Here is a 25,720-nt window from a genome sequence, read left to right as displayed (position 1 = left end):
GGGAGTCTCCCTGACAATGAGGGAGAGTTGGCAAGTATGGAGTAGCAGCAGTGGAAACAGCTTCACCAGAGCAATTCGTCATTGCTCCGGGGCGGCGACAGCTGTTTTGAAGATCAGATGTCTCCTCGATCCCCTTCACTGCTACAGTACTTAGCACTGCTGAGTCTGACTACAGTGCCTCCGTGACATGGGCTTCACGCAGGCGCACAAAGCCTCTGCAACAGGCGGAAGGAACCGGACAGAGACAGAGGGATCCGAAAAGATCCCCCTTCGCACCCCGGGGGTCCTTCCCATAGGTGAATTGAAATGTCAAATGCTCCCGCAGTCAAGTTCCGAAAATATAGTATTTTCAGAGCTTTCTAAATTTAGGCCCCCATACTAGTGTACAGGGGGCGCTGACAGCCGCGGGTAATAGGGGGCGTGGTCTGATCGTGGGAGGAGTGGTCACTCCCCCTTAGGAGAAAAAATAAAATAACTTTTGCAGCGCCGCACGCCAGGGAGGGGGGTGTGAGCTGGGATGCAGTGAGGGAGGGGCCCTCCAGAAAGTCCGGGTAATTAGTTCCCAAACCCCCCTCCCTCTCGGCGGCCCTGCTAGTGTATGGGGACAGTGGGACAGATCGGGGCTGAATGGTAAGCAGGAGATATCAGTGGTATCTCCTGCATTACCTTTATAATGAATAGCCCCGATCCCTAGGGCCACATTAATTAACGAGTGATATTCTTGTTATCAATCGTTACTCATTTTAAATGGTGCTCCAACCGATCAGCTCCTAACTGTCACTGTACAAACACTTTAAGATTATTAATGAGTGATAACAAGAAAATCACTTGTTGATAAATGAGGCCCCTCATTACTACAAAAGTAGGTGAAAATGTTAATTTTCATCTGCTTTTGTAGAAATTAAGTGATGATGAATAGACCCCATAATAAGAAAGGCGTCACAGTTGGTCAGCATCAGAAAACGGAGGCAGCAAGGTGGCTTCCGAATGGTCCACGCAGTGCAAAGATCCAGCGCAAATTGTGACATCATCCAACTGTTCTTGAGCCTAATCGATCCTTGAAATGAATGGATGTGATTGACACGGTGGCATCTCGCAGTTATTATGTAGGACAGCAGAGTGCAAGCTCTGGCAGGGTGCGCTGGGACCTGTAGTTCCACAAGAGCAAGTGAGGTGCAGGTACACCTCCTCAGGAGTAGGGATGATAATACAATGCATATGTACTATGAGTTTAGGGCAGCAGGAAACCTCATTTCACAAAACACATGGTTTTCCGAGCAGCATTCCAAAGCCACAATACTCTGCGTTATGCCGCGCAGGCAACTAAAGGGTTCTTCCAGGGCAAACATACTCCCACTTATCTTTCCAAACATTGAGCTTTGGCAGGGAAAGCTAACCGGAATGGTACAAAAACAGCACAGCGGAGGGCTGGCAGCTCCTATTGTACAAGGCACTTTAACGAGAGATTTGCACAATGCGGTAATCACCTGTTACAATTACATAATTCTTATCCTCTAGCTCCTGGAGGAATTACCAACAGTGAGGAAAAAAAATGTGATAAATGCAGACTCAGAGGAGCGAGCCGCACGTCTGTGACATGTCCTGGAATGGCGGTGGCGGCCTGCTGGCGAGCACTGCGCGGTGCATAGCGCGCTGACAGGAGGGCAGGTATATCTATTGCAGCGTAGATTGATGGGAGATGTGTAACGCATAATGCCGGACGAGTGTCCCCAAAAGCACTTGCCGCATGTGTCCATTCCTTGCCCCGGCCCTTACTGGGGTTGGCTTCTCCATGGAGATCTCCCATAAAAAATCATTGTTTATTTTTCTTTTCTGTATAATACAATACAGGAAAAGAGACTGCAGACTCACATTATGCACAAGCAGATGTTATTGCCTTTATTGCTGACATTAGGCATGCACTGGAAGCTAGGATCTGTTTCCCAACGTTCCAGTCCACTCTAATGTTTTTGCTAGAGATTTTTTTTTTTTTTACCCTATATTATGTATAAAGGGCTGGGGGAAAAAATTATTGATTAAATAAATATTATTTTATGAGCAGGTCTATTTGAAATGAATGTGGGATGTTACCTCACTGGACATAAAAATAAATATTATTATGACAGCAGTGGGACTTGGAGACGTGTGTTTAGGGTCCCCCACAGAGAGGGGTGGGAAGGGGCAAAATTTGGTTAAATTGCGGCGATAAACAATTAGTGGTGATAAAAAAATACTGTTATCACCATGATCAGTGTTGGCTTAATAAAAACACCCCTTAGTGTTTCTCCTGGGGATTAACTTGTCTTAAAATAGGACTCACGCCCCCCGAAAACACATATATATCCCCTCAAACATAAACCCGGCTGCTCCGCTCGCAAGCGAATGTCTTGTAATTTCACCGTGAAACTGCTGCAGCAATTGATTGAAACGTACAGCCAGCAAGGAGAGGGATTTATCCAAAGCAGCAGGGGAAAGGCACATCCTCCAGAGCTTATTAATTCCACTTCTGGGGTTTACGTCAATCAGCCCCCGGCCTCTCTGAATAGATGGACAAGGGGGGATTTCATTTGATTAGGTTCATGCATTTCTATACAGTACGGTTTATCCGTCTCCAGCATTCTGTGTAGGAAATAAATGTATCTGGGAATCTGCTGACACTCAGTGCAAGAGGCAATACGCCGGGTGGGTGATTATTTGTCCAGCCTACTGTGGCTTTTGGAATAGAGGGAACTAAAATCTTCACATGGTTTGACTCCTATTAATGAACAGAAATAGAACAGGCTTAGGCAACCTGTGGCATTCTGGGAGCTGTGGAACTACAGGGCCTAGCATGGCCTGCCAGCCAATCATATTTTGCTAAGGAATCTTCCTTTCCGTCCAATGGTTATGGTGCTGAAATTTCTTGCATGCTGGGACTTGTAGTTCCACAGTTGCTGGAGCGCTACCGGCCTAACGCTGATGAAGAAATGCAAGTTATCTTTGTAGAATATGTCCCAATATGTTCTCTTATCACCATCTGAGGATAAGTTGCATTTAAACAATTTCAATATTTGCTTTTAATCTATTTTTTTGAACATTTATATATATATTTTTTATGGGTGGAATTGAAAGCCTAAATCTTGGTTTTCAGTTCCAATGGGTGTGCTAGCTAGCCACCCCTGCGCATATCTGGAAGTGAAGCAGGGGGCGGGGCCACAACGACGTGATTTGGTGCAAATTGCTTCATCGCCCCCCTCGCCCTGCTGTGGGGGTGTAAGTGTGATGGTGCAGCCGGGTGACTTGCCCACATTTCCGGGTGGTCAGGAGCAACACTCGATTTCCAGGAGCCTTCTGGCTATTCTGGGAGAGTAGGTAAGTATGTCTCGGGGGCGTTGAGTGGTGGTAAGCATTTGTGTGGGTGGAGACGGGTACTGGTTACCTTGGCCCAGGCTTGTTGGAGGTGCATGGCGGAGAGGCCCGTATCTGCTGCCGAGGGCCCTGTTCAGTTCTGGACGGCCCTGATGGGTCTGTCATCCCAAACTTGAGACTGTTGTGCGGTATGTACAAATTATAGTGCCAACTTTTTTTCTGTGCTCTCCGGGAGTGGGGGGAGATTTATCAAATCTTGAGGAGAGATAAAGTACAATCAATTCAGCTTCTAACTATCATTTTACAGGCTGTGCTAGAAAAATGACAGTAGTTGATTGGTTGGTGATGCAGGTGGCTACTGTGGGGGGTATATTGTGTCATTATTCCCCCTATACACACACACAAAAAAAATGTGTTTTTAGCGTTTATTCTTTTTTTTGTGTAAAACCCAAGTTGCCTATATAACAACACAGTGTGTATTGTATGTAGCGTAAAATTCTCATTTACAGCTTATTCACAGCAATTACTTCATCCCTGCTGTAGTCAGCAAGGCTGGTGGCATCTCCTATAGGATCAGTGCCGGATTTATATCGGAAAGGTCTGCAGACCATACTTACCTACTTTTGAAAAAGCATTTCTGGGAGATTGTGAAAGCTGCAACTATGAGCGCGGCGGTAAAGTGGGCGTGTACCGCTACATCTGAGAGGCGTGTCATAAACTGACTAACATCCAAATGTACATGAGCCCCAAAGCCGTTAGTAAGATCTACTTGTTGATGAAAACACATGTAGTCAATTATACAAATGTTTACATATCTCTGTATTTTCTTTTATATAACAGCTACATAATAGGGGTAAGGTGCTATCAGGGAGATTGCTGGACTCTTCAGGGAGTCAGGGAGATTGCTGTTATGTCAGGGAGTCTCCCTGACAATCAGGGAGATTGGCGAATATACTACAGGCTCTGCGACCTAAGCACCGTAAGCACCTCATTTGTATTTCCTAGCGTCATGGATCCTGTTACAGACAAAGTACATTATCTCTGTGTCCACTGCGTTAAATCTGCATCCGTTGTTTTTCTCAATTAATGTATATCTCTGCCGGTAAAAGCAAAACAAGTGTGCCATACGTAGAGTGGAGGTAGAGAGCTGCCCCACAGCCTCAGCCTCCCCTGTGCACTAGCCTGCACTGTCTAGTCCCGCAGGCGTGCCAGTGCGTTTGAAGAACGCCGTTACAGAGGCGTGCATAAATTAGCAACTGCGATGCCGTACGCAGCTTGGGCTTTCACTGCGTGCGACGAGGTTACCAATTCCTGAGGAAGATCAGACCTTGTGCAAGTGTGCGTGAGGCTGCGATGTACTCGATGCCACCCATGGTTTTGCAGTCATGTATTACGGATGTGTGTAAGGTAAGGGGGGCGTCCTTATGTTAGGCTGCGACGGCATTGCGATCATAAGCATATCTGTGAGACTGCGTGCTTAATCGCTATTGCAATCTCAATAGCGATTCTTACTGAATCAGGCCTATTGTTGCCTCTTCTACATCTGGTCTCCAGATATGATCACAATACTCCAAGTAACATCTTTGGTGGACCTATGGCTACAGTAGTATACACTCATGATGTATCCTACTGGAGATGTGTCCCTCAAACCTGACTAGGAAGACGGAACTAAGTTCATATGACTGTCGGAACAACTACTAAGTGATATAAAATATAAGGGCTGGCCCCTTTTTATGGCCTGATATGTGTAGTCCTGGAACAGTTAAGGAGGGGAGTTTTGGGGCATAGTTGCTGGTTTATAATAGTTTCCTGGTTGGGAGGTCTCTTGTCTATTTGGAAGTTACTCTTACCTGAGATTGACGCCTATGGGCACATGGCAGCCCTGTAGAATTCTATGGGGACTCCTGTGCCAGCGGTCCGCAGCGGATATCTCCGATATCTGCTGTGGCCCATTTTAATACGTCTGAGGAACCATATGTGTTGCGGTACACCACAGAAAAAACTGTAGTTTTCGGAGGTTTGACCGCATTTTGTTGATTGATAAATCTCGTCCTGTGCCTTTATTGTAGATATGTAATTTTTCTCTATTCACCTAGTGTAGAAATGGTGGCTGACATCAGCTGATGAAATTTATAGATCAACAGGCTAAAAAAAAGAAAACACAGCTCCCAAAAATTAACTTGAAGTCATTGTATGTTGTCCACCTCAAAGTACATTCAAAAATGTTTCTGCACCTGTAACAACACAACCTGAAGTCAGTGACTAAACTACATCCAAGTGAGACCAGAGATCTCAAACAAATGGAAGCATGTAGTGACATCCCTGGTCATGTTTAAATCCACTAATTTATGAATACTTTCTGTTATCTAGGAGACTGCAAGCCCACCACAAAGATCTATTGTTTTCCTCTTCTGTACATTATCCTATCTCCCCTTCCTTGATTGCATGAGATGTAAAATTGAAACCATTTGATCCTCTAAATAGTTTTTTGTTCTTTTAATGTCAGCTTCCTGCAGAGCAATGGCCCAGATAGCGAGACGGACATATTTAGTATGTACTTTACTGTCCCACGCTGTATGTTCATGTCCAATAATGGCTTTGCTTGAAGTAGACCTTTACAGTACTCCACCCGGTGGTAACATTGTATTACAACACCCCCTGCCCCCACTTAGTAAAGATGTAGGGGTCTGGGACAATCACCATATCTGATGGACTAATGAAAGGGCAATTCTTTATCCACAACTCTCACTGGACGCCTGCGCCGTCATCCCCCAAATGCTACTGACCCAAGAAAGCACCGACAATTGGTCCCAGATCAGTAGATTGAGTTAGTGCATAGCAAAAGAGTGCTCCTTGCTCCCTACAGATGATACAGCATCTCCCCTACTGACCAGTAAAGCAGAATACATTTTTCGTGTTGCAAGTACCTATCTCTCCACAGTCTTCTGATATTCTTCATGCCAACCTTTCACAAATTTATGGGTTTATATAATTACCGCGCCATTCAGTTCTGCCGGATTCTCCTCGAGCCTCTGCAATATTAAACAATCCCAATAACACAGTTTCCGAATCACAGACCAGCGCTAAGCTTCAATGCACATTACGGTTCACGCAAAAGACGGGCCTTGAGGAATTCAGAGGCTGTTTAATAAAACGGAGCGCCTACATGCCATCTCCCCCTGAATTTCCAGCCCTCGCACAACTTCCTTCGGTGGCTTCGCCCAACCTAAACATAAATTAATTGCCCGGGTGTCAAATAAAACCTCAAGCTGAAATAAAGCACTGTATGGAAGTGTCCTATAAAAGATTTATATGTTTAAACATTCTCTAAAAAGGTTTCTGAAGTGTTATGACACAGTAACAAGAACACACGCAGGTTGGGGAAAGAAAATATATAGTCTTTGAAAAGTGGGTTTCTTGTTAAAGTGTAACTGGTCTAGTGATGTCACTGAGGCACCAGGTGCCTCGTGCCTCAATAATATCACTGGTTCCCAGTGGATTATAGAAACATGTCTATTAACTGGACAAAAAAAGTATTCAATCATTACTCAACCAAGATTAAAAAGGGGTACCCTGAAAGAGCATTGGTGCTATCCTGAATGAATGATACAGGAATATATATCGGAATGTGCAATATTTTTCAAAAGATATGCTGGAGTCCTTCAGGGACAGTTTCACAACATAAAGCCCTTTAATAACATCAGAATTGCCATGTTACCCCACACTTGTACAACAGTGGGGCAAATGAGTCCCCATTCATCTGTAAAATGCAGCTAATCTTTGTACTCACTGGTGGCCTCTGCTGGAGGGATGCGGTACAGTTTTTGGTCAAAATTGACAGAAATGGTGGGAAATTAATGTTATTGATGTTAATTATACTATAGGAATAAACACAGGTCCAAGTTACATGATTTTATCTGGTTTTATCAATTTTTAAATAAATCTAAATCTGAAACCAAAACACTTGAGGGTGGTTTTACCAAAACCAAAACAGAACAATAATCTAGAACCAAAACATGGGGTGCAGCGCACATCTCTAACATGATGGCCTGTAGAAGCTGTAAAGTAACCCTTAAAGCTCTGGGTCAGTATCGCCAAAGCTGCTGAGTATAGATCATCTGCTATGGAGAGATTTTAATGATAAATTATAGCGATGGGTGATTTTAATTAATCAATTGTACAATAGAAAATCAGTCATATTTTTATTTTAGCTATTAAAAAATAGTTCCCCAATTACTTAAAAAAAAAAAAAAATAATACATTTAAGGGGAAATATTTAATAAACTTATATCTTTGCTGACTCTTGAACACTCAGACCAAGAAGAAAATAATGACACTGAAGGCTACAAGTGAGGAGAGAGGAGAATTCCATTTATCGTATATATGATCCTGAGCTGCAGGTAGCGTTATAATTGATAAATGGGCGTGGTTACACTAAAGAGGAGGAGTCTGCATTACTATAAAAGCGCAGGTAGAGGTATAATTAATAAATGGGCGTGGTTACACTAAAGAGGAGGAGTCTGCATTACTATAAAAGCGCAGGTAGAGGTATAATTAATAAATGGGCATGGTTACACTAAAGAGGAGGAGTCTGCATTACTATAAAAGCCAGGAACTCTGTAATCTCACAAAGCATTTGCTAGCAGAAAACCTTTAAGCTGCTGTCTGGCACAAGATTTACGATCAACCAAATTTCTGAGAGTAATTTAATTCCACTTGGAAAAGCACTTAGTTCCACAGGGATTAAAAGGAGTGCAAGGGAACGCTAGGGGGAATGCAATGCAACAAAATAAGGGTGGAAAAAAGTACATAATGCAGAAAGTAATAAGTAAAAGTGCCTAAGTAAAAGAGTTCCCAATATATAAAATGAAGATTGACTATATTTAGAGCTGAAGCTGGAATTATGCGTCTCTCTGGCTGTTATAACACTACAAGTCCCAGCATGCCCTGACTTATTTAGAGGAAATGCTGGGACTTTTGGTTTAGTGTAGCTATAGAGGGTGGCTAAGCCTTATTTGAGAAAATCCAGTTAAGAGAAGTTTATGTGGCTTTAAGTTTTCAGATTAGAAAAACACAAAAGATGAGTGCGCTGGATGGATGTGAGAAACCACTGGTTTGTGGAGTTCTCGCAGTGAGTGTATTCCCAGCCCCCAACCCGGAGGAATTCAATCCTCTCAGGATCTGTTTCACAAGTGTCATACTGCTTTCACCAAAATATTCCTGGCCATTTCACTCTCCAATTAAATACACATGTTTCTGTTCTCTCTCCTCCCTCCTTTCAGACATGGCTCCTGTCCACTCGCAGTAACCCTTCCTTGTCCAAAGCCCATTGTCTTTCTACAACGGGATAGATAGCCACCGTTTACATAAACCTTTCTCTGGTACCCTGCTCAGCTCAAAGGTGATTGATTAAAGGAGAACAGCAATTAAGTTTATTTTTTAAACCAAAAACAAAAATCTCTTTGCTTTAACTAGGGACCCCTGTAGGATTGTAGTAAACCACCTCCACTGTTGGCGTGGCATCCCCAAAACTGCAGGGACCAATCCATTGATTTTTTTTTTTACAGTCGGGATGCCGACGGTCTAAATGCCGACCGTCAGCATCCCGACTGTCTAATCCCGGTAAGGGTCTAATGACAGGCGTCAAAATCCTGATGCCTGTTATTTTACCTACGCCGGGAGCCCGACACCCGGCATCCCGATCGAGGGTAAGCCGGGTGCCGAGTGCGGACAGCCGAAGGGGGGGGAGGGTTAGGTTAGGGGTTCCTGGGGGAGACAGGGTTAGGCACACCCCCTGGAGGGTTAGGCTAGGGGAAGGGAGGGTTAGGGTTAGGCACTTGGGGAGGAGGTTAGGGTTAGGCACCCCTAATGGAGGGTTAGGGGGGGTTAGGTTAGTTTGTACTTACCTTAGCTGCTGTCGGGATCTTCACTGGTGCCGGTCTTCCGGCATCGGGATTTGAACCACCGGACATGCGTCCGGCGGTAAATCATGCCGGTCCCTTTCAGACAATGTCATCATGTCCCATCATTCTCGTGGATAGATTGAGACAAGGATTGATGTGCCTAAATTCAGTTTTCTGATTGTATATGCCTCTGATTATTATAGTCTATATAAATAATAATAATAATAATATATAACAAGGAGGGAGGGCACAGATGTAATGGTTACGGAATGGATCTTGAATGATAGGTAAAGCCAACCGTAATTACACCTGATCTACATAATCAAACTAATTTTTATACTATTTGTTTTCAGTTTATAGTCCTATAAAAGGTTGGAGAACCTTAATTCTTGGTATATTTCCAAGTCTGGAAATTGGACTGGTATACTGGTTACTAGTCACTGTAAATTAACTACGTATCTAACTACAGGAAACTACATAAGAACTTTACCAAATACTTTAAACTATACATATTATCTCTACAAAATACATCAAAGAAACCATAAATACTTATTCATCTACATCAAAGTGTTTATTACTATTTCTACAACTAAAACAACCTATACATTTTGGTTTTGCGAGTATTTTGCATTGTAATTTCGCTGATACATTTTTGTAATGTGGAAGTGATAAAAATAAAGAATAAAGATTAAGCACATAACTACTTCTCCAACTGCTTCTAACTATACACAGCGTCTCCACCAATAGCAAACTATTCATTACTACTTCTCCTACTAAATCAAACTTCACATGTCTTCAATTTCACCAAACCATTAATAACTACTTCTTCAGCTATATCTAACATAAATACTTCTGCAACTACTTCAAACCATATATAACTCCTCCTACTACATCTTACTTTTCATAACTACTTCTGCAATTACATCTAATTATAGATAACTATGGCCCTCATTCAGAGCCGTACGCTCTGAGCAGAGCGCACGCTCTGAATGAGGGCCGGCCTCCATGAAAATGGAGCGTCCTCCTGGACGCTCGTATAGCTGTGGGTCACCACCCACAGGCTATACGAGCGTGCAGTTTGATGGCCGCGATGGTCTTGACCATCGCGACCATCGAAACTGCGAGCCGGAGCCTGCGGTTGAGGTTTTCAACCGCAAGCTCCGGAGTGATTTTGGCTCTATCAGAGCCAAAATCACTCCCACTGACATCACTAGTGATGTCAGTGGGCCGGCTTCTGACGGGAGGCGTTCCCGTGGGAACGCCCCCGTCAGGGAGGCACGCCCCCGGCACGCCTACCAAAGGGGGCGTGCTGTCAATCAACATCGACAGCACGCCCCCTTTGATCAGACACAACGAGCGAAGGACTTTCCTTCGCTCGTCGCGTCTGGCGCATGCGCACGACGGAGCTCCCTCCGTCGTGCGCATGCTCAGTCCAGAACATCGACCCACTTGCGAGCGGACAGCCGCTCGCGAGTGGGTCTGAATCAGGCCCTATGTCTGCAACTACATATAACTGTACATGATGTTTTAAACTTCACCAAACTATATATAACTACTTCTCCAACTATAGCTAACTATAAACAACTACTCCAACTCCAACTATAACTATAGATAACTACGTCTCCAACTACACCATACTATCCATAACTACTTATCTATCTGCACCAAACTATCCATAACTACTTTACCAACTACACCAAATGATCCTTTCTCCAGCTACACCAAACTATTCATAACTACTTCTACAACTACACCAAACTATCCATAACTACATATCTAACTACACCAAACTACCCATAACTACTTCTACAATTACACCAAACTTTTCATAACCACATATCCAACTACATCAAACTATCCATAACTACTTCTACAATTACACCAAACTTTTCATAACCACTTATCCAACTACATCAAACTATCCATAACAACTTCTACAATTACACCAAACTTTTCATAACCACTTATCCAGCTACATCAACAACTACTTCTCCAGCAACAACAAACTATAACTACTTCTCCATCCACAACAAACTAGTCGTAATTACTTCTCCATCCACAACAAACTATTCATAACTACGTCTCCAATTACACCAAACTGTCCATAACTACTTTTTCATCCACACCAAACTATTCATAACTACTTCTCCAACTACACCAAACTATCTATAACTGCATCTCCATACACACCAAACTAGTCATAATTACTTCTCCAACTACAGTATATCAAACTATCCATAACTACTTCTCCAACTACACCAAACTATCCATAACTACTTCTCCAACTACACCAATCTCTCTCTCTCTATCTCTCTCTCTCTATATATATATAGAATCAGGTGCATAAATATTGGGACATTGACAGAAGTTTCATATTTTGCCCTCTGTTCACCACCACAATGGCTTTGAAATGAAACAAACAAGATGTGCTTGAGCTGCAGACTTTCAGATTTAATTTGAGGGTAATTACATCCAAATCAGGTGAACGGTGTAGGAATTACAACGGTTTCTATATGTGCCTCCCACTTTTTAAGGGGCCAAAAGTAATGGGACTAGCAACTCAAAAGCTATTTCATGGACAGGTGTGGGCTATTCCCTCGTTATTTCATTATCAATTTAACAGGTAAAAGGTCTGGAGTTGATTCTAGGTGTGACATTTGCATTTGGAATCAGTTGCTGTCGACTCTCAATATGAGATCGAAAGAGCTGTCACTATCAGTGAAGCAAGCCATCATTAGGCTGAAAAATCAAAACAAATCCATCAGAGAGATAGCAAAAACATTATGTGTGGCCAAATCAACTGTTTGGAACATTCTTAAAAAGAAAGAACGCACCGGAGAGCTCAGCAACACCAAAAGACCCGGAAGACCACGGAAAACAACTGTGGTGGATGACAGAAGAATTATTTCCCTGGTGAAGAAAAACCCCTTCACAACAGTTGGCCAAATCAAGAACAGTCTCCAGGAGGTAGGTGTATATGTGTCAAAGTCAACAATCAAGAGAAGACTTCACAAGACTGACTATAGATGTAAACCATTGGTGAGCCACAAAAACAGGAAGACCAGATTAGAGTTTGCCAAACAACATCTAAAAAAGCCATTACAGTTCTGGAACAACATCATATGGACAGATGAGACAAAGATCAACTTGTACCAGAGTGATGGGAAGAGAAGAGTATGGAGAAGGAAAGGAACTGCTCATGATCCAAAACATACCACTTCATCAGTGAAGCATGGTGGTGGTAGTGTCATGGTGTGGGCATGTATGGCTGCCAATGGAACTGGTTCCCTTGTATTTATTGATGATGTGACTGCTGACAAAAGCAGCAGAATGAATTCTGAAGTGTTTCGGGCAATATTATACGCTCATATTCAGTCAAATGTTTCAGAACTCAATCCCCTGACCTGAATCCGATTGAGCATGCATTTCACTTGATGAAGACAAAACTGAAGGGAAAATGCCCCAAGAACAAGCAGGAACTGAAGACATTTGGAGGCCTGGCAGAGCATCACCAGGGATGAAACCCAGCCTGGTGATGTCTATGCGTTCCAGACTTCAGGCTGTAATTGCCTGCAAAGGATTTGTAACAAAGTATTAAAAAGTGAAAATTAGATTTAGGATTGTTTAGTTTGTCCCATTACTTTTGGCCCCTTAAAAAGTGGGAGGCACATATAGAAACCATTGTAATTCCTAAACCGTTCACCTGATTTGGATATAATTACCCTCAAATTAAATCTGAAAGTCTGCAGTTAAAGCACATCTTGTTTGTTTCATTTCAAAGCCATTGTGGTGGTGAATAGAGGCCAAAATATGAAAATTCTGTCAATGTCCCAATATTTATGCACCTGACTGTATATATATATATATATATATTATATATACAGCTGCTCCTCATCACTATGGGGGGAATTCATGTGTGTTGCGTGCCGGCAGCCACTAGATTGCACTCGACGGAGAAATTCAATTGTTGCTCCGTTCGGCAAAGCACAGCCGTCATTTCTACTCACAGCCCCCCGAGCTTTCGAGCAGAAATTACCGAAAAGTCACCAGTTTGAGCACTCAGACAGGACTTTTCTTAGCTCAACAATGTCCCTTTATTTTGTCGGGCTGCTAACTAGTCTATTCATAATTACTTGACCAACTACACCAAACTATCCATAACTACTTATTAAACTACACCAAAATATCCATAACTACTTCTCCATTTACACTAAACTATCTATAACTACATCCCCATCCACACCAAACTATTCATAACTACTTATCTAACTAAACCAAACTATTCATAACTATTTCTCCATCCATACCAAACTATAACTACTTTTCTAACACCACCAAACTATTCATACCATTCATAACTACTTCTCCAACTAAACCATACTATCCATAACTACGTCTCCAACTACACCATACTATCCATAACTACCTATCTATCTGCACCAAACTATCCATAACTACTTTACCAACTACACCAAATGATCCATAACTACTTTTCCATCTACACCAAACTATTCATAACTACCTCTACAACTACACCAAACTATCCATAACTACATATCTAACTACACCAAACTACTCATAACTACTACTACAATTACACCAAACTATCCATAACTACATATCTAACTACACCAAACTACCCATAACTATTTCTACAATTACACCAAACTTTTCATAACCACTTATCCAACGACATCAAACTATCCATAACTACTTCTACAATTACACCAAACTTTTCATGACCACTTATCCAACTACATCAACATCTACTTCTCCAGCGACAACAAACTATCTATAACTACTTCTCCATCCACAACAAACTATTCATAACTACGTCTCCAATTACACCAAACTATCTATAACTGCTTCTCCATACACACCAAACTAGTAATAATTACTTCTCCAACTACAGTATATCAAACTATCCATAACTACTTCTCCAACTACACCAAACTATCCATAACTACTTCTCCAACTACAGTATATCAAACTATCTATAGTATAACTGCTTCTCCATCCACACCGAACTAGTTATAACTACTTCTCCATCTATATCAAACTATCCATAACTTCTTCTCCAACTACACCAAACTAGTCAAAACTGCTTCTCCATCCAAACCAAACTATTCAAAACTACTTCTCCATCCACACTAAACTATCCATAACTTCTCCAACTGCATCAAACTATCTACTTCACCAACTACACCAAACTATCCATAACTACAACACTTCTCCAAATACATCAAACTATCTATAACTACTTCTCCAACTACACCAAACTATCCATAACTACACTTCTCCAAATACATCAAACTACCTATAACTACTTCACCAACTACACCAAACTATCCATAACTACAACACTTCTCCAAATACATCAAACTATCTATAACTACTTCTCCAACTACACCAAACTATCCATAACTACAACACTTCTCCAAATACATCAAACTATCTATAACTACTTCACCAACTACACCAAACTATCCATAACTACAACATTTCTCCAAACACATCAAACTATCTATAACTACTTCTCCAACTACACCAAACTATCCATAACTACAACACTTCTCCAAATACATCAAACTATCTATAACTACTTCTCCAACTACACCAAACTATCCATAACTACAACACTTCTCCAAATACATCAAACTATCTATAACTACTTCTCCAACTACACCAAACTATCCATAACTACAACACTTCTCCAAATACATCAAACTATCTATAACTACTTCTCCAACTACACCAAACTATCCATAACTACAACACTTCTCCAAATACATCAAACTATCTATAACTACTTCTCCAACTACACCAAACTATCCATAACTACAACACTTCTCCAAATACATCAAACTATCTATAACTACTTCTCCAACTACATCAAACTGTCCATAACTACAACACTTCTCCAAACACATCAAACTATCTATAACTACTTATCCAACTGCATCAAACTGTCCATAACTACTTCTCCTACTATATCACACTTTTCCTAACTCCTGCAACTTTGCTAAGCTATTGATAATTGTACTGTAGTACTATTCAAATGTTCTTAATAACTTAAATAGCAGATTAATTATTACCCTCCTTATTTTTGCTTTTGATACTGCAGCTCCTCTACTAACTATTCATACTGCCCATGGTATGGTGTAGTCATTTCCATAAGTGTAGTAATAAGTACATATGTTAAGAGCCTGCTGTACTGCTACCTGTACGTAGTTAGGTATAGCAAGTAGATTAGCTATGCATCTTTGGTTAATTTGATCTGTAGCCATAGTAATTCTGTATAGTTGTGTGTAGGAAGGAACAATTACTGTATTGTATAGCTGAGTGATTCCTGGGGCCAGATACAGTATGTAGCCAGCATTTCACTTAGCACACACTGGGGTAGATGTACTAAGCCTTGGAGAGAGATAAAGCACCAACCAATCAGCTCCTAACTGTCATTTTTCAAACACAGCCTGTAACATGACAGGTAGGAGCTGATTGGTTGGTACTTTATCTTTCTCCACTTTCTCTCTCTCTCTCTCTCTCTCTCTCTCTCTCTCTCTCTCTCTCCAAGGCTTTAGTACACTTCCCCCACTGAATGATGTTATGCAAGTGCAAGGGGCTTATTAGTGCCCGCATAGAGGCAAACAGCTCAGATAGTGATTTCCGTCACTGGCAAACATACACATAAACTAGCTTGTTCTATTTAATACATGCAGAATCTCATATATTGTATGTTTGATATATTAGATTCAATTCAACTGTGCAGTGAACCCCATAAAAATAAATAAAAGGTTTTCTTATGGGCTGTGTGTGCAGCATCCCAGTGCTGGGTGTACGATATGGTGATACAAAACCAATGAACACCAGATGATTAACAAGGCATAAACCTGAGATTATGGGTGTCAGCATAAAACACAGATTGTGACAGCGACGCACATGTTCCTCAGACTCAGGCGAGGTGCTACATTACAGAACAACTTTCCCTGCAAAATACAAGGGAAATCAATACCAATTCATCAGGGTTTTTTTTTTTTTCCACGGCTCAGATTCCAGCTACCTTATATGTATGTTCTGTACAAACCGCACAGGCTGCTGCCCCTCAATCCAGCCTGGTTTTAATTATACATAATTGCACCTAATTTGCATTGAGCTTTGAACAAATCGCGTGTTTGCAAGCCCTCAGGATTTTAAACAATGGGGATTCTTTATAGTGGCAAGAGGACATGTTCCAAAGCCTGAGGCAGCATCTACACCAGTTGTGGGCGACTTGTAGATCTCCAGCCGTGGTGGAACTACAAATCTCAGCATGCCTTGCCAGCTGGCAGTTGAGGTCCCTTAGGTTTTCTTGTTGATGCTCATGAGACAAGAAATGACACAAAAGTCACCCTACATTTCTTTATATCTACCTCCACCTCCCATTAAATATTAGTATATATATAATATATATATATATATATATATTGTAGATGATACAGCACCCATGACTAAAACCATAAAAAGGTTGAGTTACTGTAGAGAGGCTGATTGTAACCTACATACTCTCAGACCATAAGGGGCCAGGCTGTCACTTTGGGCCTATGTACTAATAACATGGGTTTCCCTGCTGATTTTATCTGAGAGCACAAACATTCAAACCGTACCATACATGTTACATAAGAACAATACATGTAATTATTCTCATAATAATGACCTATGCCTTTCTTCACCAGCCAAACTTATACTACAACCCCCACAATCTTCAGCCATAAAGTGGCTCTGGAAATATCCTAGGGGTTGTCATTTTGAAGCCACATGTTGCAAATGCTTCAACTAGTCTGTTGTACAATTCATTGGAAGGTGTGTGAAGTGAGAAAAAAAACAAAACAGTCTTTATTTTTTAATATATATAACAGCTCTGATTGCCAGCTCTTGGATCAACTGGTAATTATTCCGTGTGAGCTGACGCAGGGAGAGCGGATAGGCTAAGCTTGTCTTTCCATTGGTCAGCACCACACTCCCCCAGCCCTGGCACAAGCGGTGGCTCCGAGCTGATGTTGCAAGATGAGGCAGCCAGCTGTGCTGGTGGGGGGAGAGGACAGAAAATACTGTGGGAGTTGTGTTTTCCAGAGGCAAAACTGTGGCCTATCTGCGGAGGACAGGACATGGGGGAGAGTAGAGGCACATCTGGGGGGGGGGGGGGGGGGGTACATTTACCAGTGATCCGACTTCCCTTCCCCTTCCTGTCACATTTTAGTGAAGGGAAAATATCTCTGTATCTGGCTACCTCCTCCCTTGCCCCGCTTCCTCTGCTTTCCTCCACAATCACTCTTCCCTTCATCCCTGCCTGCGGAAGATGAGGTGGTCAAAGCGGGTGCCAGACACAACAGCAGCACCTCGTGTAGTATGAATGAGCCTCAGAGCTGGGAGCATCCCACAGCCACTCCAAATACACGACCATCAACTCTTACAGACATTGCAGAGTGAGCCCTAGCTCCCAAGTTTCCACCACTGCAGAGCCTCTTGGGAAGCAGAGCCGTCAATCAGCGAGCGACAAGCAGAGGCGTGATTGGCATCTTTGCAGGAGGTTCTGGAGCGGCTGATGTCACCTGGGTGCAGTGCAGCCTCAGCTCCTGGGAATCCCCTGGACCAGTCTCCATTCAACAAGTCAGAAGAGTGATTGACAGCTCTGCTTTACAGCTGCTCCTGCAGGAGCAATGCTCAGAGCCCGCAGGTAGACACCAACATTTCCATTCCAGGCTTATACATTAGGGTAATAAAACATCCCCTTCCATTATTCAGCTCCTTGGATAACACACACACACAAAAAAAAAGCTAATCTAATGCTGGCATATACTGCTGGCATACAAACTGTGATGCAGACATCCTAATACTCAATGGCATCTTGTGCATGAGCCAGGTATGTGTGTTTTGTGTAGTATGTGCATTGTGTTCATTACATTATACAACAATGTGTGCCTTGTATCTGGACCATGTACGAGTCTGACATCACCCGGCACTGGTTTTGCAATAGAGCTGAGATGAAAGGGTTAAAGCACTACCCAGCTGTGGTCCTGACTCATGTCACTCTCATCCGTCTCCACCAGTGTCTGCTGCACCAAAGCATTACCCCCCTCCAGCCCACTCACCCCCCTACATAGACACATCAGCTCTAGGCAAAGCGCAAAGTTGCCAGCCCATCGATGCAAATATAGCCCCACAAGAAAACAAAACAGAAAAGACCAGAGAAAGAAACAAGTAAAACATCATCTATGTATCTCTACACAATTCCAGCTGGATCACACAGCACAACAGTTCTATGCGGTTACAATGTATCAAACATAGAAGCAGGCAAGGCGCAAATCCTGTTGCTCAAAGTACGTCAATGCCTCCATCTAATGCACTAAAGTCTTCTCTATCCACACAGCGGCATCCAGACAGATCTCCCATACATGTTGCTTCCTTAATATAACAACTCTCTCTTTCCCATCCTAACCATGAAACCCATCAGCTCAGGAGTGCGCCCTAGTCTATGAGAGAACCACTGGATAAATAATGAGTCTTACCTTGGGAAAGTGTGTCGGGCAACGTGCAAATCCATAAGAATAGAAAAAGCATGCTCTCTGCCGGGCTCCCGGGGCTCAGTGACAATGGGCAGGGGGGTTTCTATCCAAGTCTGTGCTGCTCAGTGTTCCTTGGAAAACATATCCCGCACAATGGGCTGATGTGTGCGCTTGGCTCCAGCTTCCAGCTCTCTCTCTCTCTCTCTCTCTCTCTCTCTCTCTGTAACACAAAAAGTCTCTTGGAATGAGAGGATGAATCCAGTAGGGGGACTAACCATTCCACTGGCAGGAGGGGGAGGGAGCATACTTTCCTAAACTCTCTCCCTCGCTCTCTGGCATATTTTCCTTTCTCTCCCTGCATTAGAAAAAAAAACTCACATATCTTTTTTTTTTTCTTTTTTCAAAAAGTTGGATTTATTAAGGGCAGGATGGTTAGGACAGAGGCAAAACTGTGGCTGCTGGACTGAGGAGGAGGAGGAGCAGAGGGGGGAGCTGATCATGGATTTGCCAACGTGAAGAAAGGAATTTGGGAATTTTAATTTTACTTCTGTTAGGAGTTTTCTAAAACCTTGTTTCTCCCCCTCCCCCCCCCCCCCACACACTTACATGCACTGTTCCTTCCCCTCCACAGCATTCCATATCTTGTCTGGAAGGGAGATTTAAAGCTCACTTTTTTTCTTTTGGAACAAAAGAGAAAACTTGGATCATCACAGCCAGTGACGGTTATGTGCACGCTCTATAGATTGTAAGCTCTTCAGATCGGCGCTGTCTTTTAACATACACAAACCTGTGTATATATATATATATATATATATACACACACACACAATAATTATGTGGTTCACGCAGTATAGGGAGTTGGATTGCAAGTTCTTTAGACAGGAAAGTGGATTTAGAACATTCCTCAGGGCTGCACAGTTTGGGCTGTGCATTTATAATGAGATGTTTCATGCAGTGAGGCATTAGATTGCAAGCTCTTCAGGGTAGAATTTCTTTTTCAGATGTCAGCATCATTTTTTTTTTTTTCTGTAGTACTAAATAGAGCGTAAGCTTTTGAGAACAATGCTCACGTTCTGGGATCTCCTTTTACGTAGCAGATAGGGTTTTAAAAGCACAAACTTTCTGCTTCTTTTAAAGCCTTTTGAAATGTAATTTTAATTGCAGCTGGTTGACTCAGCATAGCATATTACTTGTTCAGCATCTTCGTCACTTCCTCAGTCTGTCTATCTTTCCATAGATCATCTGGATGAGAGATCTGTCACCCGCCCCTGTCCTTGTAATAATAGGGATCGCTTCATTCATCCAATGTGTCACAGCAACAGGATTCACAAGCTGATGTTTGGCGCCAGAGGCACAATAAGATAAAATGCCTTACCTCAGGTCACAGGAGAAAAAGGCGGATAAAACCAGAATATTTCTGTAGCACTGACTTCATCCTGTCTGCTTGTCCAGCTATATGAATGTATACTTTATCTTATAAATCAGCGACAAGCAGCCTTATATACTTCAAGGGCCAAATGTGTGGCCCTCCAACCTTTAAAAGGAGAGTACATAATCCTTGATTTCAAGAATGAGAAAAAAACAGCCGCAAAATAACCCCTGCATACCCATAACACTCATCCCAAAATGCCCCACATGCCCCTCATTTACTTCAAAATTACTCCACATGCCCTCAGACCCCACTTGCCCCACAATGCTCTATTTTACTTCACACTTCCAGATGCCTTCAGTTTTGTAGTCCACAGCTCCCCCACATGCCACTCCGACCTTCCCATTTGCCCCCTACATGCCCTTCAGGACTACCCACATGCCACTCACAACTGCCCCACATGCAACTCGCATCTCTGCCACATGCCCCTCAGACCTCACCCACTTGTCACTTGCATCTCACATCTGCATAAAATGCATCTCATAGCATAAATAACTGGTAATAGCAACTCTGCATGCCCCGCATACCTCACTGATGGGCAAACATACAGTAATTGCCTACATGTAACTCACACTTCTGCAATATGCCACTCACCAACATGCCACTCAGACATTCCCACATGCTACTTCTACTACCTCCATGTGTCACTCTCACCTCCCCCACATGCTACTCCTGTCTCCTCCAAATGTCACTTTTACATCCCCCACCTGATACTTCTGCCTCCTCCACATGCCACTTTCACCTAGCCCACATGCTACTCCTACCTCCTCCACATGCCACTCTCATCACCACCCTATATGCTACTCCTGACTCCTCCACATGCCACTCACCAGCCCCCTATATGCTACTCCTACCTCCTCCACATGCCACTCACCCCCCTATATGCTACTCCTACCTCCTCCACATGCCACTCTCACCACCCCCAAAAATGCTTCTCCTGCCTCCTCCACATGCTACTCTCACCCCCCCTATATGCTAGTTCTACCTCCTCCACATGCTACTCTCACCCCCCCTATATGCTACTCATGCCTCCTCCACATGCCACTCTCACCTCCCCCAAAAATGCTACTCCTGCCTCATCCACATGCTACTCTCACCACCCCTTATATGCTACTTCTACCTCCTCCACATGCCACTCTCATCACCACCCTATATGCTACTCCTACCTCCTCCACATGCCAGTCTCATCACACTCTATATGCTACTCCTGCCTCCTCCACATGCCACTCTCATCACCACCCTATATGCTACTCCTACCTCCTCCACATGCCACTCTCATCACACCCTATATACTACTCCTGCCTCCACCACATGCCACTCTCATCACCCACCTATATGCTACTCCTGCCTCCTCCACATGCCCCTCTCATCACGCCCTATATGCTACTGCCTCCTCCACATGCCACACTCACCACCCCCAAAAATGCTACTCCTGCCTCCTCCACATGCTACTCTCACCCCCCTATATACTACTTCTACCTCCTCCACATGCCACTCTCACCCCCCCTATATGCTACTCCTCCACATGCTACTCTCACCCCCCCTATATCCTACTTCTATCTCCTCCACATGCCACTCTCACCCCTCCCCTATATGCTACTCCTGCCTCCTCCACATGCCGCTCTCACCTCCCCCAAAAATGCTACTACCTCCTCCACATGCCACTCTCATCACACCCTATATGCTACTCCTGCCTCCTCCACATGCCACTCTCATCACTGCCCTATATGCTACTCCTGCCTCCTCCACATGCCACTCTCACCACCCCCAAAAATGCTACTCCTGCCTCCTCCACATGCTACTCTCACCCCCTATATACTACTTCTACCTCCTCCGCATGCCACTCTCACCCCCCCTATATGCTACTCCTGCCTCCTTCACATGCTACTCTCACCCCCCCTATATGCTACTCCTACCTCCTCCACATGGCACTGTCACCCCCCCCAATATGCTACTCCTACCTCCTCCACATGCTACTCTCTCCCCCCCTATATACTGCTCCTGCCTCCTCCACATGCTACTCTCACCCCCCCTATATGCTACTTCTACCTCCTCCACGTGCCACTCTCACCCCCCTATATGCTACTCCTGCCTCCTCCACATGCCACTCTCACCACCCCCAAAAATGCTACTCCTGCCTCCTCCACATGCCACTCTCACCACCCTACATGCTACTTCTACCTCCTCCACATGCCACTCTCATCACCATCCTATCTGCTACTCCTGCCTCCTCCACATGCCACTCTCATCACACCCTATATGCTACTCCTGCCTCCTCCACATGCCACTCTCACCCGCCCATATGCTATTCCTGCCTCCTCCACATGCCACTCTCATCACCGCCCTATATGCTACTCCTGCCTCCTCCACATGCCACTCTCACCACCCCACTATATGCTACTTCTACCTCCTCCACATGCCACTCTAATCACCACCCTATATGCTACTTCTACCTCCTCCACATGCCACTCTCATCACCACCCTATATGCTACTCCTGCCTCCTCCACATGCCACTCTCACCACCCCCCTATATGCTACTCCTGCCTCTCCCACATGCCACTCTCACCACCCCCAAAAATGCTACTCCTGCCTCCTCCACATGCCACTCTCATCACCCCCCTATATGCTACTCCTACCTCCTCCACATGCCACTTTCACCACCCCTATATGCTACTCCTGCCTCCTCCACATGCCACTCTCACCCCCCCTATATGCTACTTCTACCTCCTCCACATGTCACTCTCACCACCACCCTATATACTACTCCTGCCTCCTCCACATGCCACTCTCATCACCCCCTATATGCTACTCCTACCTCCTCCACATGCCACTTTCACCACCCCTATATGCTACTCCTACCTCCTCCACATGCCACTCTCATCACACCCTATATGCTACTCCTGCCTCCTCAACATGCCACTCTCACCCCCCCTATATGCTACTTCTACCTCCTCCACATGCCACTCTCATCACCACCCTATATACTACTCCTGCCTCCTCCACATGCCACTCTCATCACCACCCTATATGCTACTCCTGCCTCCTCCACATGCCACTCATCACTCCCCTATATGCTACTCCTACCTCCTCCACATGCCACTCTCACCACCCCCAAAAATGCTACTCCTGCCTCCTCCACATGCCACTCTCACCACCCCCCTATATGCTACTTCTACCTCCTCCACATGCCACTCTCATCACCGCCCTATATGCCACTCCTGCCTCCTCCACATGCCACTCTCACCACCCTCAAAAATGCTACTCCTGCCTCCTGCAAATGCCACTCTCACCACCCCCCTATATGCTACTTCTACCTCCTCCACATACCACTCTCATCACCACCCTATATGCTATTTCTACCTCCTCCACATGCCACTCTCATCACCACCCTATATGCTACTCCTGCCTCCACCACATGCCACTCTCACCACCCCCAAAAATGCTACTCCTGCCTCCTCCACATGCCACTCTCACCAACCCCCTATATGCTACTTCTACCTCCTCCACATGCCACTCTCATCACCACCCTATATGCAACTTATACCTCCTCCACATGCCACTCTCATCACCACCCTATATGCTACTCCTGCCTCCTCCACATGCCACTCTCATCACCACCCTATATGCTACTCCTGCCTCCTCCACATGCCACTCACATCACACCCTATATGCTGCTCCTACCTCCTCCACATGCCACTCTCATCACCACCCTATATGCTACTTCTACCTCCTCCACGTGCCCACTCTCACCACCCCCAAAAATGCTACTTCTGCCTCCTCCAAATGCCACTCTCACCACCCCCTATATGCTACTTCTACCTCCTCCACATGCCACTCTCATCACCACCCTATATGCTACTTCTACCTCCTCCACATTCCACTCTCATCACCCCCTATATGCTACTCCTACCTCCTCCATGTGCCCACTATCACCACCCCCAAAAATGCTACTCCTACCTCCACATGCCACTCTCATCACCACCCTATATGCTACTTCTACCTCCTCCACATGCCACTCTCATCACCCCCCTATATGCTACTGCTACCTCCTCCATATGCCCCTCTCACCACCCCCCTATATGCTACTTCTACGTCCTCCACATGCCACTCATCACTCCCCTATATGCTACTCCTACCGCCTCCACATGCCACTCTCACCACCCCCCTATATGCTACTTCTGCCTCCTCCACATACCACTCTCATCACCACCCTATATGCTATGTCTACCTCCTCCACATGCCACTCTCATCACCACCCTAAATGCTACTTCTACCTCCTCCACATGCCACTCTCATCACCACCCTATATGCTATTCCTGCCTCCTCCACATGCCACTCTCATCACCCACCTATATGCTACTCCTACCTCTTCCACATGCCACTCTCACCACCCCCAAAAATGCTACTCCTGCCTCCTCCACATGCCACTCTCACCACCCCCTATATGCTACTTCTACCTCCTCCACATGCCACTCTCATCACCACCCTATATGCAACTTCTACCTCCTCCACATGCCACTCTCATCACCACCCTATATGCTACTCCTGCCTCCTCCACATGCCACTCTCATCACCACCCTATATGCTACTCCTGCCTCCTCTACATGCCACTCACATCACACCCTATATGCTGCTCCTGTCTCCTCCACATGCCACTCTCATCACCCCCCTAAATGCTACTCCTACCTCCTCCACATGCCCACTCTCACCACCCCCAAAAATGCTACTCCTGCCTCCTCCACATGCCACTCTCACCACCCCCCTATATGCTACTTCTACCTCCTCCACATGTCACTCTCACCACCCCCAAAAATGCTACTCCTGCCTCTTCCACATGCCACTCTCACCACCCTCAAAAATGCTACTCCTGCCTCCTGCAAATGCCACTCTCACCACCCCCCTATATGCTACTTCTACCTCCTCCACATACCACTCTCATCACCACCCTATATGCCATGTCTACCTCATCCACATGCCACTCTGATCACCACCCTATATGCTACTTCTACCTCCTCCACATGCCACTCTCATCACCACCCTATATGCTACTCCTGCCTCCTCCACATGCCACTCTCATCACCCACCTATATGCTACTCCTACCTCCTCCATATACCACTCTCACCACCCCCAAAAATGCTACTCCTGCCTTCTCCAAATGCCACTCTCACCACCCCCCTATATGCTACTTCTACCTCCTCCACATGCCACTCTCATCACCACCCTATATGCAACTTCTACCTCCTCCACATGCCACTTTCATCACCACCCTATATGCTACTCCTGCCTCCTCCACATGCCACTCTCATCACCACCCTATATGCTACTCCTGCCTCCTCCACATGCCCACTCTCACCACCCCCACAAATGCTACTTCTGCCTCCTCCAAATGCCACTCTCACCACCCCCTATATGCTTCTTCTACCTCCTCCACATGCCACTCTCATCACCACCCTATATGCTACTTCTACCTCCTCCACATTCCACTCTCATCACCCC

The 25,720-nt window shown here is 44.5% G+C and overlaps 2 protein-coding genes across 3 annotated transcripts in view; one reads left to right on the top strand and one right to left on the bottom strand.

Annotated features, from left to right (window-relative positions):
• KIRREL1 (kirre like nephrin family adhesion molecule 1) overlaps positions 1-18,978 on the bottom strand; it is a 237,487-nt gene extending 218,509 nt beyond the window's left edge. Inside the window, exon 1 of the mRNA XM_088449673.1 lies at positions 18,797-18,978. Within this exon, the coding sequence (XP_088305799.1) occupies positions 18,797-18,848 (52 nt within the window). The 5' untranslated portion in view covers positions 18,849-18,978. The remainder of the gene's footprint in view (positions 1-18,796) is intronic.
• LOC148502596 (DNA damage-regulated autophagy modulator protein 1-like) overlaps positions 1-25,720 on the top strand; it is a 622,814-nt gene that overhangs the window by 40,398 nt on the left and 556,696 nt on the right. The gene's annotated exons all lie outside the window — the stretch shown is intronic.

Source organism: Taudactylus pleione, unplaced genomic scaffold, assembly GCF_031769625.1.
Source record: "Taudactylus pleione unplaced genomic scaffold, aTauple2 ptg000490l, whole genome shotgun sequence".
In the NCBI taxonomy this organism is placed as follows: domain Eukaryota; kingdom Metazoa; phylum Chordata; class Amphibia; order Anura; family Myobatrachidae; genus Taudactylus; species Taudactylus pleione.
The sequence above is the reverse complement of the archived record's forward strand: the minus strand, read 5'-3'. Positions and strand labels throughout refer to the sequence as shown.